This window comes from Emydura macquarii, unplaced genomic scaffold, assembly GCF_026122565.2.
Source record: "Emydura macquarii macquarii isolate MOO-44397 ecotype Brisbane River unplaced genomic scaffold, CSIRO-AGI_Emac_v2 contig_1305, whole genome shotgun sequence".
Taxonomy (NCBI): Eukaryota; Metazoa; Chordata; order Testudines; family Chelidae; genus Emydura; species Emydura macquarii.
The window spans coordinates 1,050,272-1,071,015 of record NW_027131442.1 but is presented as its reverse complement, the minus strand read 5'-3'; the positions used below and the strand labels follow the sequence as shown (position 1 = coordinate 1,071,015).

Sequence of the window (20,744 nt, the reverse complement as noted above, 5' to 3'; positions counted from 1 at the left end):
ATGGAAGCCAAGGAGATCATGTGAAACTTTAGTTTCTTGGGGTAGCTGTTGAGTAGGTGCAGGTCTACAATAGATCTGAGACCACCCTTGGCTTTCAGAATTAGGAAACATTGGGCATAGAACCCCTTCCCTCTTAAATCCTGTAGAACCTCTTCCACAACTCCCACAAGGCGGTGAGATTGCACCTCCTGGACTAAAAGTTGCATGTAAGAGGGGTCCAAATAAATTGGAGGGTATATCCCACTTCCATGGTCCACTTCCAGAAGCCAATGGTTGGTGGCGATACAGGATCACGCCACAATGAAGTGGGACAGGCGGACCAAAAATAAAGGGGAAAGTCGATCCAGAAATGTGGGAACTGGTACAATGACCTTGAGCATCCCATCAACAGGTCTGCTCAGAGCCCCATGGGTGTCTGGGTGGGACAGGCATGGATGCCAAGGTAGGAAGGGGTGTCCGTCTGTGCTTACAACCCCTACTTTGTCTCCTCTGTGGGTCTTGATGGAACAGCAGTGCCAAATATTGGGAGGACTGCTGAGGCCTGAAGTACTTCCTAAGTCATTGGGGATGTGAAAGGTTTGCTGAACCCCAGGTGGGAGACCGCAGGACTGAAGCCATGAACTCCTACACATGGCTACCGTGGTGGCCATGTACCTGGCCACTGAATCCAGGGCAGCTTGCAACAAAGCCCTGGCTATCGACTTCCCCTCCTCCGCCAGTGAGGAGAACTCCTTGGGGAAGTGAATCCTTCAACAGGGAGTGAAGTCCCCCCCCGCCCCCGAGTAGAGTAAACCTTTCTACCAAAAAAGTCCAACTGCTTGGAATCCTTTGCCTTGGAAATCACCCCTTGCACCTCCTGCCTCTCCCGTTCATTGGCTGCACCCACCACTAGGGATCGCAGGAGCGGGATGAGCATAAAGGAACTTAGAATCCTGTTTGGGCACAAAGAACTTCCTCTCAGCTCTTTTTGAGTTGGGGGAAGGGAAGCAGGGCTTTGCCACAGGGCTGTCACTGGGTCCATAATGGCCTCACTGAGGGGCAGAATTACATTTGATGGCCCTGCTGTAGCCAGAATGTCAACTAGGTTATGGGAGGATTCTTTCACTACCTTCACCTGGAAGCCCAAGTTCAAGGCCACCCTCTTCAGTAGCTCCTGATGGGCCTTATAGTCAGCTTGTGGAGGCAACACATCTGTCCCTGACACAGCCTCATCCGGGGAGGAGGAGGAGGTCTGCATGGGCTGAGGGTACTCCTCCTTCCCTTCGGCACTTACAAGATCCTGCAGAACCAGCTCCTGAAGCTCGGCACCAGAGTCTGAATCAGATACTGCCCGCTGGGACAAATGCACCCTTCTTTCACAGAGAAGCTTGCTGTAGCTAGAGGAACAGTTCCAGCAACCATCACGGGTGGTAAGAATGAACTGAAGGGATGCAGGGTAAGGTAGGTGCCTGAACCGGCCTGATGGATACCACTGAGGGAAAATTTTCCAGCCACTGTGCTCGGGATGCATACACCACTACAATGGCACGGACATGTGCAACCACTCAAAGAAGAATCCAGTACATTTTGATATTTCCCATAATATCCCTTAGAAGAAAATACGATTTGATACCAAAATCAAAGTAATACATGTGCGTTAACTAAATAGCAAGGCTCAGAGTTAAGGCTGTTACTGTTTTGGGATGAAATATCCATTGTTACATATATACTTGGCCAACATTTTCAGAAGTGTCTAGAGATTTTGGGAGCCCAACGGGGGACACCTTAACAGGGCTTGATTTTTGGAGAGAGTGTGCTCAGCACTTTCTGAAACTTAGGCCCTTTTAAAGGTGTCTCTAGTTGGGCGCCTGAAATCACTAGTCACTTTGAAAACTGTGGCTGATAAGAACGTTTGTATGTTTGTGTCACTTCCTGTAGCAACTTGGCACTGGCTTTTGAAACCAAGTGTATGGTTCTGAATGCATGTGGTGCTTACAGTCGTCCACAAAGACCACAGCTTGTATTGACGGTGCTGGTACCACACCAGGAATCGGAGATCCATCACTAGGACCCATTTTACCACAAGGTCCACAGCGAACAACCTTCCTCTAACAGGTCTGTACCAAGCACTGATTTGAACTTACGTAGCATTCGTGATCTCAGAGATCCAGGATGAGCCAAGGCCCTGAAACTTAACAGTTTCAGGAGCTCTGGATAAGCTTCCTACAATGGCAACTCAGGCTCAATGGCTTTATTTGCCAGACGTGAGTGGATTTCCAGCAGTAGCTGTTGCTGATATAGCTAAACCCAACAGCTCAATTGAGGGATGCCATTTCTGGTAATGCTGAGAGAAGGAACCCACAGGTTTGAGATTAGGGGTCCCTGGAGGGAGAAGGCTTTATAATCTTCATCCTGTAGGCAGGTTTCTGTGCACTTGGCTATTCATGCAGGAGCCTTTTGCTATCTCAAAGGGTTTTGCTGATTGAATGGATAGGGCCTAGCACACTCCTGTGCCTGGTTACAAAGTGGCTCTGCTGGATGTACTGGGCATGCTTGAAGCACCAGTTGCTGCTTAAGCAGGTTTCATGTCCAGAAAATTTTCCTTTACCCTTTGATGGAACAGATCAAGTGGGGAGGGCTGGGTGGTACCCTTATTTCCTGTCTCTTTCATTGCCATCAGCCTCCATCTTCCCCAAAGTGCAAGCTCTGCCTCTTTCCTCTCCGGCCTTTTGCCCTCATGAGGTTATGCGGACACCCTACTTGCAAGCTCTCAAAGACTCATCAAAAGTTGCCCTTTACCTTAGGCTCACTCAGCCCTTCACTGGTAGTTTCCAAAGTCAATTTGTCTTTCCACTCCTCACATACTACCAGGTAACAAGAAACTGACCATTGCTGCCTCATTAGCAAGCAGGCCTTCCCCTTCGTTAGCACCACTCAGAACGCAGAGGCCCCACACATGTATCTTCTGGAGATCTCGACATGTCATCCTTATCTTAAATCTTTGATCTTCTGGCTCTTCAAGACTTGGGTGATTTTGCTGCAGATCTTTCTTTTGGATGGAATGATAGGAAAGGAAGATACCAAAGGAGACAACCCCTCCCCTCAGGAAAATGAAACAAAAACCACATAAGCCTGGACAGGTGGCTTATTAGACTTTTTTTTATTCCTCATTTTAAAATGGCTAATCATAATAAAAAATAAGAGTGCGGCTCTGTGGAGGCCGCAAGAGAGATATTGCCATAGAGAAAAAGTCAAGTAGTGCCTGGAGATTATGTTGGATTTCTGCTTGGTTTGCTTTAGACTGTCATGGGGTTTTGGTGTGGATGTCTTTTTTTTTGGCATATGACATGAAAATATTGCTTTTGGGGTTTGGTTTTGTTCCCTCTTTTTTCTCTTCCCCAGTTTGGAAATAAAAACAACCGTGTGACAGTGAGAAACCGTAACGGAACCATCAAAAATAAATGTAAAAACAACAGCGAGAAGAATGGCTAAAATTGTCTGTAGGGGAGGAATTAGATACAGGTCAAATCTCTATCCAGGGAAACACAGCCCTCAGATCCCCCCACACTGCTCTTCTGAGCCTCAATGATATGTCTCTAGCGCTGTGCAAGGTCATCTTTTGGTGTGAAAGGGGTAACATCGGGGAAATAGAAGAAACCCACCAGTCCCTTCTCCCCACTTCGCTGGGAGTCAGTTTCGTGACACATCCCATCCCATCTGAATACTGGAGGCTATATAAATGAGAAACTGACTCCTCAATGAAACCCACACCTACAAGGGAGAATGGATTTGCCTACCCCACTCAGCTAAAGGGGAGGTCATGCCTAACCACTGCACAAATGGGGGTGGAAGGGCTGCCTTCCAGCTCTCCCCCCTTGCTTTGCTTCCTCAGAATAGGAAATCTGCCCAGGAACCAGAAAGATGGAGGTGAGACACGAAGGGCAGGCTGTGCCCAGGACCCTAGCATGGCTGCTAGAGGAAGGACAGGTCCGAGAAGCACTGAGCAACGGTCAAGCCTGGGCTCACATGAGCAAGGACCTGGTGTCTGTCCTTAAATATAAAATACTCTCCCATCCACCCCACCCCTCCCCACATTGGCAATTCCACAGGTGGCTCCTTTCCAATTAACCAGGCACCTGTGGTAAAAAGCGCCCCGTCCCCCACCCCTTTGGATGTATATACTCTTTATACACACACACACACGCACACACACACACCCCCACATTGACCTTCCTGGGGCGGGTGTCCTAAGGAGGAATGCGGGGCCTGGGCTCTTGTGGGGTGATTCTTCCCTTTCTCTGGGGAGATATATAATTTCTTTTATATTTATCTTTATATATATTTATATATACACACACCTGGTAACTCAGAAGAGGGAAAAAAATAGAATCCGTAACAATCATAAAAAAAATTATCCTTGTTTTAAAAACAATCCATTCCTACCGCGCGAGACGAGTGATTGCACGAGGTCCACGAGTGTCTGGCCCATCGGTGGTGGCGCAACTGCAGGCTGCACCTCCCCCTACCAGCTGGGGGTGCTGCTGGGAGAGTCATCCCCCCCCTTTCTTTCGGCAGTGTGTGCTACATTTGCAGTCTCTCAGCTGGTTGGGAGGAGGAGGGGGACCCAGGCTGCGTTGCAGCTGTGATGATTTAGGGGGTGCCCAGGGCCTCACCCCAAATCCCAGGGGTTATATTTTAAAAGGTCACTGTCCTCTCAGTTATTTTCCCCTCTGCAGGTGGAGGATTCTAAAAAGTGTCCATGCATGTGAGAGAGCAGGGGCGCCCTGCTCCTGAGCACGCCCCCTGCCCCTGCCTGCCAGGGCCTGGGCATTTTGGTATCAGCCAGGGAGGAGGCAACAGTGGGGAGAGAGCTCCGCCCCTCATACAGAGATCTCATAGGTGGTCCCGCCCACTCCAGAGACCTTCTTGACTCCTCCTCTTGTGGGGCTGCTGAGAGGCGGCTGGCCAGGGGAGGGGGTGGCCGGGCCCAGGCTCTTGGGCTGCCCATTGGACTTGCTGTAGGCGGTTCTCATCTGCACCTCGTCTCTGGGGAAGGAAGGACACAAGGGCGTCAGGAAGTGACCACACACCACAGGGCTGGGACCGATGGAGCTTTCACCCACACAGCACAGCACGCTCAATGGCAAGGGGATGGAGAAGGGAACCACACACTCAGGCGGGGAAAGGAAGGAGGATTCAAGGTGCGCCCTGATGCCCCAGGGGAGAGGATGGGAAGGGAAGCGTGGGTATGTTCTTGGGAAGGGGCAAGGTGCCATGAGCACACCAAACCAGGGCAGGAGATGGAGCTCCTTGCACAGCCCAGCCCATCCCTTCTGGGAGATTCCCCACTGCCTAAAGTGAAAGAAGTCTCTCACACACTGGGAGGAAGCCCTGCACTCCCCCAGGAAAGAGGGCTAGCACCTACAGTGCTCTCAATCAAAGAATGGGAGACACCCGCACACCCCATGCATTTCCCAGAGGGGTCAGAGAGACACACACACTCCCCAGAGAGGGATCTCACATCTCCCTTTCCCCCCCCCCCAGATACACTCCCCAGGAAAGGGTCAGATACACACCCCACGCACTCCCCAGGGAAAGGTCAGGCACACACGCACACACCATGCACTCCCCTGAGAGTGTCAGAGACACACACACCCTCTTTCTCTCTGGGCACAGGAGGGAGGGGAGGACACCATACACTCCTCAGAAGGGTGGAGAGGTCTCACACGCCTACACTGCATTGTCTGGGCGGGTAATTCACAGACACAGGGCACTCCAGGGAGAGGGAGAGGCAGGGCGGGACACGGCTCTCCCTGGGGGAGGGGGCGGAGAGGGGCACGGCTCTGCGGGGAGGGAGGAAGCAGAAGGGGAGGGTTGCTCTCACACCACACTCTCTGGTTCAAGTGCTGGAGGGAGGAGGGGGGAAGGGCCAGACGAGGGCAGGCAGGACTCCTCGTGGATCACCCCCAGCCTCTCCCTCTTGTGCGCAGTCGGCTCCTTCCGAGCTCCTCCATCGGCGTGGTGGCGGGGTGCTCGCTCAGGCGGCTTGTCCCCCGCCGAGTCAAGGAGCACTTAATGCGCGCGGCGGGCAGAGTTGGTACTTACTTTGGCGCCAGCAATGGCTGCAAGGCCACCTCTTCTGTCTCCGGGATGCTGGCCTGGGGCGACTGTTTTTGGCTGCTGTAAGACACGGCTTTGCCCAGCTGGGGGGCAGCAGGCGGGTCGGGCGAGCGCACCCGGAGCACATGAGACGGCTCTGGCTTGCCGAAGCGGGGCAGCGCCGGGCGGGTCAGCGGGTTCCTGCCCAACGGTGAGCGCTTCGAATCGTCCGAGGAGGAGCTGGTGCGCGGGGCGTTGCTGGAGCCTGGTGTCGACTGGATGCCCGAGTCCACCAGCCCCGTGTCCTCTTCCCTGGCCAGGGATGATGGGGTAGGCGACTGCTGCAGCAGCTTTTCTCGCTCCTGCATGGAGGCCACGATGTGGCGGGAGAGATTGTCATAGCGCATGGACGAGGGCTCACAGGAGGGCGGATGTTTGGGTGAGCCGGTGCCAGGAAAGCGGCTGTGCAGGTCGGCCTCGCGCTGCTGGCTGATGCGGGCCGAGAGGAAGGGTGACGTGTAGCCCACTGGGGGCTCGGGCTCTGGCCCGGCCTGCACCGACTCGAAGTCAGGGCTGTCAGAGGGGGTGAGCAGGCTGTCATACGACAAGCTGCCGTTGCGCGTCTGGTTCACCAGGCTCTTGTAGGAGGTGGAGGTGGTGCCCTCAGAGCGGATCGACTGCAGCTGGCCCATCTCGAAGCCTGTGCCCTGAGCCGACTTGAGACTAGAGGAGCGCGAGCCACTCGACAGTGGATCAAAGTGGAAGTTCTTGCCGAAAGTGGGAGAGCGGAAGCTCTCGGGCTCCAGGCTCGGCTCTGAGCGGTAGCTGTGGTTCCGGCTGCTCTCAGCGATGGACGTGGGCTCTTTCAGGCTGTCCCCTCGGCTCAGCTGCAGGGCACAGGAGATGCACGGTACTGTCAGAGCCACCCTCACCTAATGCCCACAGAACTAGGAACCCACTCCAACCTGCCCTGCCCCCGATACTGTGCTGGGGGCTGGCACAGGGCAGCCCAGAGACAGCACAGGCTCTACCCATTTTCCAGGGGTCTACCCTGCAGACTCCTCACCAGGCATCCCCAGAGACTGGGCAGAGGAGTTCAGAACAACATCCCCCCTAAAAGGGTCCGGAGCCCCCTCACACCACAGCCCACACACTCCCCACAGCTTTGTCTTGCAGGGTTGGCATAGGGCCTCACTGGAGGCAAGACAGGGCAGGGGCCAAGAGATAAGGCAGTGGGAGCTCAGCATCCCATCCTGCACTGCCCTTGCGAGGTCAGCTTCAGGACCTGGGGGTAACATCCCCTTTTGAAGGGCCCTGGCCCCGCTCCCAGCACCACCCACCAAGGACAAGCCCAAGTCCTGTGGGAGCGGTGAACCTGTCCCATTATAGCACTACAGCCCAATAGCAATGACCGGGTGGGTAGCCTGGGGCAGGACCCAGCCAACGCATTGTGAGACACTCAGTCCTCGCAAATCCCCCTTCCACTGTCCCCATGGGCAGCTCCTAAGAGGGACCCTCCCCACCCCCACTCTGCAGTCTGGGCCAGCCCCCAGGGCCGTCCGTGGGCAGCATTACCTTGGCACTGGTGGAGTGGGGCATGGCAGCTGACGTGCCGCTGTAGCCAGGGCGATACTTGTACATGGTCGGAGTCGGCGGGCTGTCCCTTCCTAGCAAGCTGCTGTCTGTGGGGCGGGAGAGAGACACTCACACACAGCACCTGCGGCCTCGCAGCTGGGACACACCACGCAGAGCATGAACCAGCTCTGAGCCTGGGGAGGGGGTTGGGACACCAAGGAGGGGGAGGAGCTGGGTCAGATGGGCCAAGGGGCAGCACCAGGAACGAGATGAAATGGAGCAGGAGGGACCTTTCCCAACAGCGAGGTCAGGCAAGCAGGGAGACAGCTTCCAGCCCTGGGGCATGGGTTCTTGGCCCCACTTTGCTGAGCAAGGGGTCGTGTGACTGGTGGAGAAGCCTCAGACTGGGCTGTGCAATACGAAACAGGCCCTACTGCTAGGGGCATGTCTAACCAAGCTGGAGATGCGCTGTGGTGGGCGGGGGAGGAGGAGAGGGAGGGGAGAACAGTCCTGCTCTGGTGCCCAGGTGACGGGCTCTGGGGATCATCTCAACACTGCTCCAGCCCAAGAGCCTTGTCTGTTCTGAGAGCAGGCAGGCAGAAGCCCGCAACTCTCCTCTTCCCGGCGAGCGAGGGATAGGGGGGCCTGCTAGGCATTTCAGGAGCTCTGTCCAACTGGCTTCACAGATGTCACTGGGTGAAGCCTCAGTAGCTTGCCTTCACCTCTTGCCTCAAGGCCAAGCACCTTGTTGTCACCTTCCAGGCTCTGCCCCTGCCCAGATCTCATCCGACTTCCCCGAAGCCTCTTCTCTCACCACTCCAACTCCTCCCACACCAACCCTGGAACCCCAACCCCATTCTGTCCAATGCCACCTCTTCCACCATGCCCTGTAGTTCTGCCTATGTGAACTGGCTGGAGCCTCGCTACATCCCAGTACAGACTCCACCCCAGTGGGGAGAATGAACAGCTGAATCCAGTCAGCTGGGAAACATCTTGGGACAAGGACAGCATCTTCCTCTGCAATGGTCACTCGTGTTCTAACCAGTAGCTCATGCTTCCTCTCCCCACAGAGAGAACTCAACATCATCTCTCAGAGGCAGGCAAACACTTGGGGAAACTGAGGCACAGAGAGGGGAAGTGATCCACCCAACATCACTGAGTCAGAGCCCAGGGCTCTGGTCGCTCGGGAAGGTCACCAGACCATACCTCTTCTCCACCCACATTGCCTTGGGTTCCTTGTAGTGGGACACAGAGCTGGCAGGCCAGGAGCTAGCATTTGTGTTCCCACCCACACATCAGGACAGGCACCATCATCGTGACATCAGGCTACAGACAAGATTCAGGCCTTCTTTGGATCCCTGCTTCCCACACACGAGGGTAGCAGCACAAACCATTCCAACCCGCTGGTCCAGAAAGCTACCGTAGGAACCTTCCCAACCAGGCAAGAGCAAGAGACGGAGGTGGGATCAGTGCAACCTATGCAACGCAGTCACCAGCTCTGCTCTGCCCTTCACCAGGCTGTGTGCAACACAAACTAAGCCCATTGCAAGGCCCTGCAAATGGGCCAAGAGACATTCCTAAAACTGCTCAGCTACTCCTATGTACAGCTCTGCCAATGCACCTTGTCTCTGCCCTGCAGCCCTCGCTGATATCCCAGCCCGGGGCTCTGCTGACACACCTCGATCCTGGTCTGCACCCATGGGCTACCCTCCCTGTGGCGGGGGAACACAGCTGCTCATCAGCCTCATCTGCCTGGCATGCCTTCCTTACCCTCATTGGTGGCCAGGGTTAAGTGTGTCCTCAGACCCGTGTAGCGGCTGAGGTCTGGCTTGGGTGGGGGTGGCGGCTCAGCATCGGCAGACTGGCTCTCCGTCACCTCCAGGCTTCCTTTGGACTGCAGAGACAAAGGGCAGAGGAGCAATCAGAATGGGAGGGCAGGACGCAAGGTCCTCCACGCTGCTCCCGCTAGGTACAGCAGTGAGGTGACATTAAAGGAGCCCAGCTGCCTCTTGGTGCTGACAAGGCATTCCAGGAGCAGCGTCCACGTGCTTGCAGACCATGTGGCTCGGATGCTGGGTGAAAAGGGGAGAGATGCCTCAGAACTATCCGGGAGGAGAGGGAGATGGAGGGTGAGAGTCTCATGCAGCAGAAGGAACACTGTTCCAGTCATGCAGGAGGCTGGACGCACAGTGAAACCACATGGAGGGGAAAAAAGGGAGCATATGAAAGGCTCACTCAGTTCCTACTCACGGCTGCACACTGCACCCCCCAGGCTCTCCCTGCCCAGGGCGGCACCCTCCGCCCTCCTCACCTTTGTTCTCTTCAGTTCAGCCTGGATACCATTGTCCATTATCTTGACAGTGACCTGTTCATCTGACACCTCAGGCCGCAGGAAGGGAGGCTTCAACACGATTTGCTCTGCCTTTGGTCGTCCAAGGTATCTAGTGAAGCACAAAGGAGATGTCAGCATTGGACGCAACTCAAAAGTGGCTGAGCTGGGACAGTGCCTTCTGCACACAGACTGCTCCTGCCTGGTTGGTACTCTACACGAAGGAGCTGCATGCCTTGGCTGAAGAGAGAACTGCACCCACCAGAGGGAACCCCATGGGAGAGCTATGCGCTCCATGACACTAAGCCAGAGTGACCTTGCTTTAGGCCACGAAGTTTCCCAATCACCAAGTGATCTACAGGGGACATCTAAGCCTCCCACAAAGCTAGGATGGCTCCCCTGAATGCAGCTCGCCTCAATGAGCAGGATGCTGGTGGCTGTGCTGAAAATTCCCAGGGGCAGGTTTGGATTTGAAGCAGAGGATCAGAGATTTGCCCTAGCGAAGCAGCCACTCACACAAGGACATCCACCTCCCTGAACAGCTAAGCAGGCCTGGGACTCTGGGGCTGGCTCAGATCTCCCTATAGCAGGCAGGGCACTTACCTGGGGGCTGGAGAGCTGCAGAGAACACGGCTGACATTCTTATAGCAGCCATTGGTGAAGGGGTTCACGCCACCTCGGAATTTACCCGTAACCTGTGGGACACAGAGAACCACTCAGGGGAGCCAGTGCAGAAATGCAGGAAGGAGAGGGCCACCCCCTCAGTCCCGAAATACCTGTGACCTGCAGAGTACATACCTGTTCATTCGTAGTGCGCCCCCTGGCTACCAGCACCACATGGAACCCCGTAAGGCCAGCTACAGGAATGAAGAACAAACCAGCCACGCACATCACAGCCATGCTGCCAGCACAGTCAAGGGAACAACAACAGTGCTGCTCTCATATACACTCCCCTCTCCCAGCCCCACTGTTACCCCTGCCCCGACTGGGAATGCTTATCTCCTGGCATCCCCAGTGCCGCAGGAGACACTCCCTCTCCTGGGCTGGGCTGCCATTTTAGGCAAGATTATGGGGATGGGAAAGGATACGTGACAGCCATACAGACCCCGGAGAGCTCTTCCACCTGGTATAGGACATAGAGCAGGCCAAAGCCGAAGACGCCCATGATGTGCACGGTGAGCGAGAGCAGGAAGAGGAAGAAGTAGCGGTAGTTGCGCCGCCCGATGCAGTTGTTCACCCAGGGGCAGTGATGGTCAAACTCCTGCCAGTGACAAGGGAAGGGAGAAAACAGTCAGAGGCTTCTTGTTCAACAGGACAGGGTTATAGGCACTAGCCAACCTGCATCATGGGGCAAGCACAGCAAAGCACCCCTCCCACCACCCCACTCCACAGCTCATCATCCTGTAAGGGGAGCAGAACAAAAAATTGCTCTGCCATCCCACAGCTCCTCACCCCGCAGGGAGAGCGCAGTACAGGACCGCCCTGCCATCCCACTCCACCCCAAGAGTGGAACACAGAACCGCCTGCCATGCCACCCCATCTCTTCTCACGCCTCCCCACCCTGCAGGGAGCGCATACAGCAGGACCACTCTGACTACACGTAGATGTAGGACCCTCACTGTCTAAACTTCTCACCCCATGGAGATCAAAGCAGAAGACTCCCACCCACCTACCACAGGGAAGCACAGCACAATATGCCTTCTAGGGTCCTCACCCCATAAGCCATAGGGCAAACAGAGTGTGAGACAGATCCACCCACTATCCATGTCCTGCAGCCAAGCACAGCACAGGGCCCCCACCCCTCTGGCATGCGAAACTGAGCAGAGCACAGGTGCTGCAGGCACAGTAGTTCAGATCACTGCAGTCCAGCATGCAGCCTGCCCTGCCAGCAGATCCTCACCTCCACACAGTTGTCACAGACGCTGCAGTGGGAGCAGCGTGGGGGCCGGTAGAAGCGGCACGTCGCACACCATTTCATGCGCACCTGGATGCCCTTGATCTCCACTGTCTTGTAGAGTGGGGCTCTGAAGTCATCCTCCTTATCCTCATCTTCCTCGGCTGAAGGAGGGGAAATGCCCAGCAGAGCAACAGGTCAGACCCCTGGGAAGCCACAGACCAAACCCAGCTGCCATATGCCCCCACAAGTTGGGAGAGCTTCAGAGAATCCCAGTCTTTGCCGTCCCGATGCTGTCGCATTGGGCACCTCAGTCACCCCCCACCAGGAAAGTCCCCAAGTCTGCATTCTGAGCAGGCATGAAGGCTGTCTATATGGCCCCAAATATTGAATCATCTATCAGGAGGTTCTCCTAGGTTCTGGCCTCTCAGATGTCTGCTGCCCAAGGAAGGCTCAGGGACCTGATCCAGGAAAGCAGGATTTATTTCTGGTTCATCTGACCTAGAATGCTGGCTCCTACAGTGGCCAATATCAGACATGACAGAAAAAGCAAAACCCCCACAAAGCAGCTCCCAGCACAATACCATATGACCAGGCAAAGAGGTTCTTTCCTCAGCCCTGTGGCCATCAGCTTATGCCCTGAAGCTGGAGGTCTGGGGCACCAGCCCATCTCATCATCATCAGCAGAGCATCGAAGGAGTTGGCTCCTGACAAGGCATGTCCTGGGCTGCAGCGAGGTGGGAATAGCTCTCACCTCGTGGGAATATACCCGGGTCCATGAAGGTGGCCATGCTGAAGTTGGCCAGCACGAAGAGGAAGACGACAGCATTGTAGATGGGGATGATCGGGGAGATGGACAGGCAGAGCCCCGGGCACCTGCACACAGACACAAGAGATGAGACAATCCAAAGCCATCTCCACTCACAACCTGATTGGACTCCAGATAGGACACCCTCAGCTCCCCCAACCCTTCCCACTAGCACCTCCCCAAATTAGTTTAATAACTGCATTCTGCACACCCTTGAGATTTATCTAAACAAGAAGGGACTCCAGGCAGTACTGTTTGGAGCTGAGAACTGGGAAGGGGTGAGGACAGAGCACCCTGCCATCCACTGTGTTAGGAGGCAGTAACAGAATAGCATTTATTAACCTTCCCCCCTCCTACCTCTGGCTGCTGCTCCTTTCTGCGGAGCCCAATAGGGCAGCAACCAGGCAGAGAGGAGAGGGAGGGGTGGACGTGCTGGACACTGGACAAGCCGTCCCTGTGCTTTGCAGTGTCCCAAAGTGGAAGTCCACATTCCACCCCCTCGACAGGTGGGTCATATTTCCCACTGAGCGAACATTGGAGCAGGGGATTCACACTCCCCAGGGGAGCTTATGAACCACCCTGCACAGGATCCAAGGAATTCCCAACACACAGCCATTAACTCTTCCCCTCCTGCAACAGGCCACTCCCCTCCATTCTCTCCAGAAGAGCCAGCCAACAAGGGTGCACATGGAAACTCGCCTGCAGCCTTCTCAGCAGGGCGGGGGTATGCCCCATAGACAAACAGCACTAGGAGACTAGAGTGCACAGAATTAATTGGGCCCCTCTTCTGGAAGAGAGGGGGCACCTGGGTCCTCCAGCAGAAACAATGCCCAATGGGACTGGCCTGTCTCCGGGGATATAAGTCCCTGGCTAGAGCCTAACCTTGCTCCACTGAGCACCAACTCTTGCTTGAACTGGCTGGTACAGAAACTCATGCCCATAACCACTCCCAACCCTCCTAAGAGTAGCTGGCTTTGAAATGCAGCACATACTCTCCACACTCTAAGCAGCAGCTGTTGGGCATGGGGAACTCACAGAGTCCAGGAAGGGAAGTGATTAGCAGTGGGCACATACGGGAAACATTCTGTTGTTGGGCCCCTCTGACCAGCTTGGAAAATCCACTGGAAGGGAAGAGTGAAGAACAGTCCTACCCTTCCACCTCGTTACAAATGTCCCCTCCAAATTCAGCCATGTTGGAGAACAATGTGGTCATCCCCCAGCATTAAACATGGCCTAACCATGCCCCACTCTGTGCTCAAGAAAGGATGTCCTACTGGTTAGGGCTCCAGGCTAAGACATAGGAGACCTGGATTCAATTCACTGCTCTGTCGGACTCCCTGTGTAACCTTGTGAAAGTCATATGGCTTCTCTGTGCCTCAGTTCCCAGTCTATACAATGGGAACAGTAGCACTGCCCTGCCTCACATGAGGTGTGAGGGTACATGCAGTGTGAGGTGCTCAGACACTACAGGAATGGGACCCAGAGAAGTACCTAAGACAGATGGAGCCTTGGACAAACCAAAAGCAGGATTGACCCAACTCATCAAGGCAAACTAGACGCGAGGGAGAGAAACAGGACAAGCCTGTCTGACCAGCAGCTCCACACACAGAGCTTGCAAGAAAAAAAAATATATCCCCACCAACATGCGTGGGGAGAACAGGTTACAGCGGGGAGAACAGCTATTGAGTAGAAAGAACCTGATCAGAATGGCCCAGTGAAAAAGACAAGCCCTATGTCCACATGCTGGGCTAGTCAGTTAAGGCTCCCCCAAACTCTGCCCGGTGTCCACAGGGCTGGGATGTGAGGTGAAAATAGTTCACTGTTTGCTCTCCAGTGCCCTCTGAGTGGCAAAGGGAAGTCATGAGCATGTAGGCTGTCCAGGAGAATGGGGTACTTTGGGGAAAAAGGTCACTAGTTGTAGAAAGAAGGATGGAGTCAGAGTGGAAATCTGGGCAGGCCCCACCTTTTGGTTCTGCGGTTATACAGCACCTAAAACAATTGTGCTCCGGTCCATCGCTAGGGCCTTTGTGCGCTACTGTAATACAAATAATCAAATCTAGTTCAGTCATGGGTGGTGGGTCTGACAGCCACAATGACTAAGTCGTTTGCTATTGCTAAGCCTGTTTGGGTGGAGGTCAGAATAGGGCTTAGAGTGCTAAGAGAGTTACAACCCTATTTATGGGATCTCCACCGCGATACCAGACCCCATACAGCAAAAGGCTCCTACAAAGCTCAAGGTGCAGCTGTAGGCTGGGATGCAGATGGACTGGCAGAGCTGGTGAGGGTGGGGCAAGACTGAAACAGTAGGGGTCTGCAGGGCCAGACTGAGGTGCACTGGCAAAGTGGAAGGCACAGGACTGGAAGAGCAGGAGTTACTACAGGGGAGGACTGTATACTGCAATGAAAGTGATGTTACTGGTGTGACATCTCTTAGAAGTATGCTGCCACCCACTCTCCAGCTCTAAAAGACCCACATGGCAAGGTGGGCCACAGGGGAGACAGGTCTCAGGTGCCCCTCATTCTAAACAGAGCATCCCCACTCATTCTTGGGTGTTTGGCTGGCTGGCTAACAGCTCCTCCAGAATCCCAGCAGGGTTCTGAGGGCTGCGGGGAGTAGTGCTAGAAATGGCACACGTTGCTAAGGGAATCACCGTCCCTTGAGCCCCTCCCCTGGAAGAGCTTGGGCTCAGGAGACAGTGGGTTTCCCCCTTGAAGGCGCCGGTGTAATACTCTAATCTACTTTGCTCCTGGGAGCTTAATCCCACGGATCTAGGGCAGCATCTGTCCCTCTCCACCGCCCCCCCAAGCAGAGCAGTCTGCAATAAACAGAGGGATTTAGGCAGCAGAAGCACAGAGACAGAGAGGAGAATGCATGACCAGCTGAACAGGATGACATATGGTGTGACTGGGGTAATCCATGGCAGCCTTGGAGTCTGGGGCAGCAGTTACGGGGCACACACTAAACTAGGCAGGGATGGTCCCACTGCTCATTGTTCCACTTCCAACCACTATCATTCAACATTCCCTTTAAAGGGACAGCTAGGACAGAAAAGCCCAGTTTAAATCATCCTCTCACATGCAGGTCAGCAGCAGCGCAAGCATAATCTCCAATGGAAGGCAGGGGAGGGGCAGCAGCTGCCACACATGCTGTATGAACCCTGGCTCCTGGCCTGCTAATCAAAACCAGAGTCTGAGATGGCACAGGGGGAAGAGTGTGTTCAAATGCCAACACCTACATACAAGGCATAGCAAGAAGCAAGCAGTCACTCAGGGATGCCAGGGGAAAAGGGCTGGCAGGCAGGGCTGGGTTAAAGAGGAGAGGACTCAGGGAACTGGAGAACTGGACACAGTTCTGCTCTAGGGCATCAGTTCCAATCCAGTCCAAGCTTTGGGGGACTCTCTGGCATAAAAGTGGCATAAATGGGGTTGTAGAGTAGCAGTTCCGATTCAGCTCCAGAGCAACAGGGGAGTGAAGGGGATATTGAGTTGTGAAGCTTGTCACCTCTAGGGCAGCAGCTTCATTCCCACCTCAGATTCATAGGGAGTTACTCCTATCCCACTTTTATTTCCCCATCATGCTGTTGAAGCAGTGATACAGGCAGAGCTATCACAGCCATTTGTATGGCTTGTGCAAAGGGAACGGGGGGAAACTCTTGGTCCAGTTCTCAATGGACAGATATTTCCATCCCAAAGACACCAGCACTTAATTACTCCTCCCTATTAATAGTCTCAGCTGAGGGGCTATGACTGGACAGGCCACAAACTGAAGATCTTTCGCCACCCCAGGGTTGGAGTTAGACACTGCTGGAGGCAGTGGGCACTGACACTGCCTGTGCTGTCTCTGCACACCCACCCTGCTAGTGGTGCTTGTTCTGGGAGTACCTGGCAAGGCAGAGGGCTGCCAGCAGGTGGAGTGTGGACTGGACGGGATTGGTAGGAAGGGGAGGCATGTGCCGAGAGGCAAGGGAGAGGTAAACAATATGTGCTGGTCATGGAAGCCAAGGGAGGAGCCACGGCACACCCCTGCCCTGGCATGCACCTTCCCAGCAGTGGGAGAGAGATGAAAGAGAGATGAGAGAGGCAGAGGGAAATAAGGGCGTGGGGAGAAAGGAGAGGCAGACAGAGAGTGAGCAGGAGGCACGTGTGGCCCCACCCAGCTGAAGGTGGGTGGTGTTGGGGCAGGCTTGCTCACCTCCCGCTTGGTATTAACCCAATTAATCTCCTCACTCTCTCCAGGGGCCAGCGGAAGGGAGCCTGCATCCAGGTCAGCGTCCCTCCCAAAATACTCAGCCACTGGCCAGGCTCTCACTTTCACACTTGCCCTGTTTGGGCTAGATGGGGGAAGTGGTGACTCACTCACTGATCAAACAGACGGAAGTCTCCCAGCCCTTTGCCTGTGAAAACATGAGAGGTTCCAGAGCTGCAGTAGCTGGAGTCTGGGAGACCCAGCGTCCCACCCAGGACACCACTGAGAGGGAGAACCAGACAGTTCCTTTGGCCGGCACAACAGGAATGCATGGGGAGGGACTAGGTGTTGAACATACAGGACTGAGGGTCAGGACTCTGGGCAGTGCTAGAGTTGTAAACAAAAGAAGTGCTGGGACCGAATGCAGGAGAGTGGGAGCCGAAAGTAAGATGGGGCAGAGGAGGAACTGAGGAATCCTGGGGTGACTCCCCAAAGAGCATGTCCCATTCTGCCCATAACCTGTACTCAGCTACTACTCCTCATAAGGGTATCTACTATCTGGGCAGCCCTGCTACCCAGCTCCCAACATTGCTGAGCTCCTAGTGGCTCCAGTCCCTCGTGCACCCCTGCGTGGTCCTGGCTGCAGCATCCCTGGCTCCCGCCCTGCTGACCTACCACCAAGCACCCCACATCGGGGCCCAGCACCCACTGGCTCACAGGACCCGCTGGCTCTGCAGCCAGGGAGCGAAAGGAACCGTCTGGACCAGGACTAACAGATGTACTGGAATGCCATTCCAGCTCCTAAAAAACGGGTTGAAATGGTGTACTGGAGCATTCTGGCATGACTTGAGCCCTGCTCCTGGGTGTAGTCCCACACACTGCCACAGACTTGCTGGGTGATCTTGGGCAAATCACTTCCCTTTTGGGTTTCCCCATCAGTCCCTCACACACAGGAGGCAGTAGGGGGAAGCTAAATCCACTAATATTCACAAAATCCTTGGATGGCAGATTGCTACAGATGGCAATTTCTGCTCCAACATGCCCCTTTTGCAGTGAGCCATTACCTAGGTCCCTTCCCACCTGAACATCTGCAAGCCACTGCCCAGGTTGCGTGAAGTGAAACTGAGGCAGCCTGGCATGTCACAACCCCACCCGAAGCAGGCTAGCAGCTGGACTAGCATGCCAGACTAGCAGCAACAGGCTTAGTTTGCATATGACTGTGCTGCGAGTGCCCAAGCAGCTGTACACCATCACTGACTGCCCAGGTTTTAGTCATTTTATACCAGTACCAGAAAGGGAATGAAAGTGTGGGGTAGAGGGGAGTGGTTTTCAATCGTTTCGGTTTCTGGCAGGGGACTCCCTACACAGTGATTCAGAATGGCACATGAAGTGGCACTCCAGAAGCCAGCCAGGAGGCATCTTGCATGGGAGAAGCCCAGCCAGGAGCAGGCAGACAAGGAATACAACCAGCAAGCTTTTCAAGGACATCCTTTTATGGGGTGGCTAAAAATCCTCCCTTCTGCCACAGTGCAGACCATATCAACCACCAAATCCTCCCCGCTCACAGCCTTCCCCTTAAAAACTCTGCACTGCTCAGCCCCTGCCCAAGCTGCCTTCTTGCCTCACTGTTCCCAAACTGCCCTTTATGCCTGGAGCTGTTTCCTGGGCATCCAATCCACCACCTCCTTTGTTTGGCCAAGTTCCTCCTTAAGCCAAGTATCTTTGAAACCTCTTGGTGTCAATCCACACTCAAAAGTGGGTCAGAGATAGGACCTTCATCCCATTAGCACCCTGGGCATCTAGTCATCCCCCCCACCCCAATACCTGGAACCATCTCATCGGTTCAGGTTAGCCTGACAGCTCCTTTGGGCACAAACTGTGTTTTCCTGTATGGATTGTACAGCACCAGGTACACTCACTGGACCTGCTATGCAAACAGGGAGGGACTGACTCTACAATCCACCTCAGCAGAGACCGGATTGCCTAATGCAGGAATCCCTAGAAGGCAGGAGATCCCAGATAAGGGGTGGTGCAGAGAAACCGAGCAGCCCAAGGCTCACTGAGAAAGGAGGAACTCCTTCCACTTTGAGGCTTTAAAGACCACTGCTGCCACTTTGTAGGCAGCTACTGTAGAGAACATAAATACCCGTGTGATATCAGGCCAGGCACCAAGCATGCAGTCACCCTCTGATCAAGCAGGGAAGAAACACTGCTACCCAAGGTTACACTTAGCAGCTGAGCCTCATGGTCCCCACATTACACATGCTGCTGCTGAGGGATCATCATGGGATAAATAAGGGTGCAGTTTATAAAGGTGGAAGCCCCTCTGATATCATTCCTAACACAAGGGGCTTTCTTTAGGGGAAGGTGGGGCCGAAAGCAACACCAAGATGCTGAACCTGGCTCATTATCTCAGAATGCGTCACATCAGTAAGGGTATATGTCTTCTCTGCAGTTAACCCAGACTTTAGACCAAAACCACCTACAATTCACACAGAAAAACATCTGAATTGGGAGGTGCTTTCAGCCTAGACTAACTTACCTAGCTGGGGGAGGAGTGGGGAGGGTTAGAACCCAGATGTCACTTTGACTTGGGCTGGAACCCAGCCTACTTTGCAATGAAGACACTGGCTAACTGACTTGAGTGCTGATAATCCTCCAGTCTTCCGATAATTCCTCCCAAAGCACAGACAAGTTCTCCTTCTGACAATTTATTAAGAAAAAATCCTAGCGCCTCTCTGCACAAAGAGCCACGGGATACATTCCCAGACACACAATGACATGTGCCAAAACAGTGGGGACACAATAATGTGGATAGAGCTTTGCTGTGGGGAAACTCTCAGGCTAAGCTAACCTGGGTGCCCAGACCCAGGTACCAAGCACCCATGTTAACTGTGCAGTGAAGACATACCCTGACTTCAAATGAGAGACACCCTCACCTCACCCCCCCAGTTCTAACCACGGCTACAGTTTCCTAGGATTATAGAGGAGGTGACTCCAACATCCCTTGCTGGTAACATCTGCCAAGCATTGCTGCAGGGCAAGAGCTGTGCTAGCAGGGCTAGCAGAGAGAGCCAGGACACTTGTGAATCTACAGCATACCAGTACTTTGGGTTTAGCAATGTCTGTGTACGGTTTGTATCCTATCCCCCCAAAAGATGGCCTGGGAATTGCTCAGTGATTCGAGGTGCTCATTCCACCTCTTTCTTCTGGTGTCCAGCCCCTGCTGTCTAGGGGAGCTCAGGACATGAACTCTGAGCCATGCTGCCATTAGACTGCAATTCCAAATGTCTTCATAATGGAAGGTGCACATGCTGTATCACAGGACCCACAACTGTGAACAGTCAAACTTAACTTCTGTTAGAGTTGCCCATTTCCTGCCACTCAAAATGCTCCTTTTAGGCTGAACTGCATGGCATTGGTTTAGGAGGGAGTGCGGCATGGTTAGAAAAACCATTCAAGGGATTGGGGGAATGATGCTTTTCACTCTACTGGTATTTTTGCAAATGGTAAATATCCCCAGCACTCACAGGGCCGCCAAAAGGGCAGTGTCTCCCTCTGCTCCTCACTGCCAGAGAGAGAAGAAAGTACCCCTTGATCTGGGGCCACTGGCGAGGTGATTCCATCCATCAGCCAGGAGAGAGAACAGGGACAGCACATGGGGCAGAGGCTGGCCGGAATGCAGGACCCCATATGACTATCTGTACCCAAAGACATTGCAAAACCAGTTGAACTTCACTCCTTCAGGCTTCACCCTCACAGAGGAAAAGCCAACCCAAGGGAGCTGAAGACAGATTGCAAACAGCCAAGCTATAAGCACTGAAGGAATCACTCTACTGTGTTGCCATCAGTCGGTTAGTTTCAGGACTGCCTG

General features: G+C 54.2%; 1 protein-coding gene across 1 annotated transcript in view; it reads right to left on the bottom strand.

Moving 5' to 3' along the window:
• Window positions 1-3,230: 3,230 nt before the first annotated feature.
• ZDHHC5 (zinc finger DHHC-type palmitoyltransferase 5) overlaps window positions 3,231-20,744 on the bottom strand; it is a 44,424-nt gene continuing 26,910 nt past the window's right edge. Inside the window, exons 3-12 of the mRNA XM_067550611.1 lie at window positions 12,631-12,752; window positions 11,883-12,040; window positions 11,071-11,243; window positions 10,781-10,883; window positions 10,586-10,677; window positions 9,965-10,094; window positions 9,424-9,547; window positions 7,654-7,760; window positions 6,085-6,965; window positions 3,231-5,025 (exon numbers count right to left, since the gene is read on the bottom strand). Coding sequence (XP_067406712.1) covers window positions 4,860-5,025; window positions 6,085-6,965; window positions 7,654-7,760; window positions 9,424-9,547; window positions 9,965-10,094; window positions 10,586-10,677; window positions 10,781-10,883; window positions 11,071-11,243; window positions 11,883-12,040; window positions 12,631-12,752 — 2,056 coding nt within the window. The 3' untranslated portion in view covers window positions 3,231-4,859. The remainder of the gene's footprint in view (window positions 5,026-6,084; window positions 6,966-7,653; window positions 7,761-9,423; window positions 9,548-9,964; window positions 10,095-10,585; window positions 10,678-10,780; window positions 10,884-11,070; window positions 11,244-11,882; window positions 12,041-12,630; window positions 12,753-20,744) is intronic.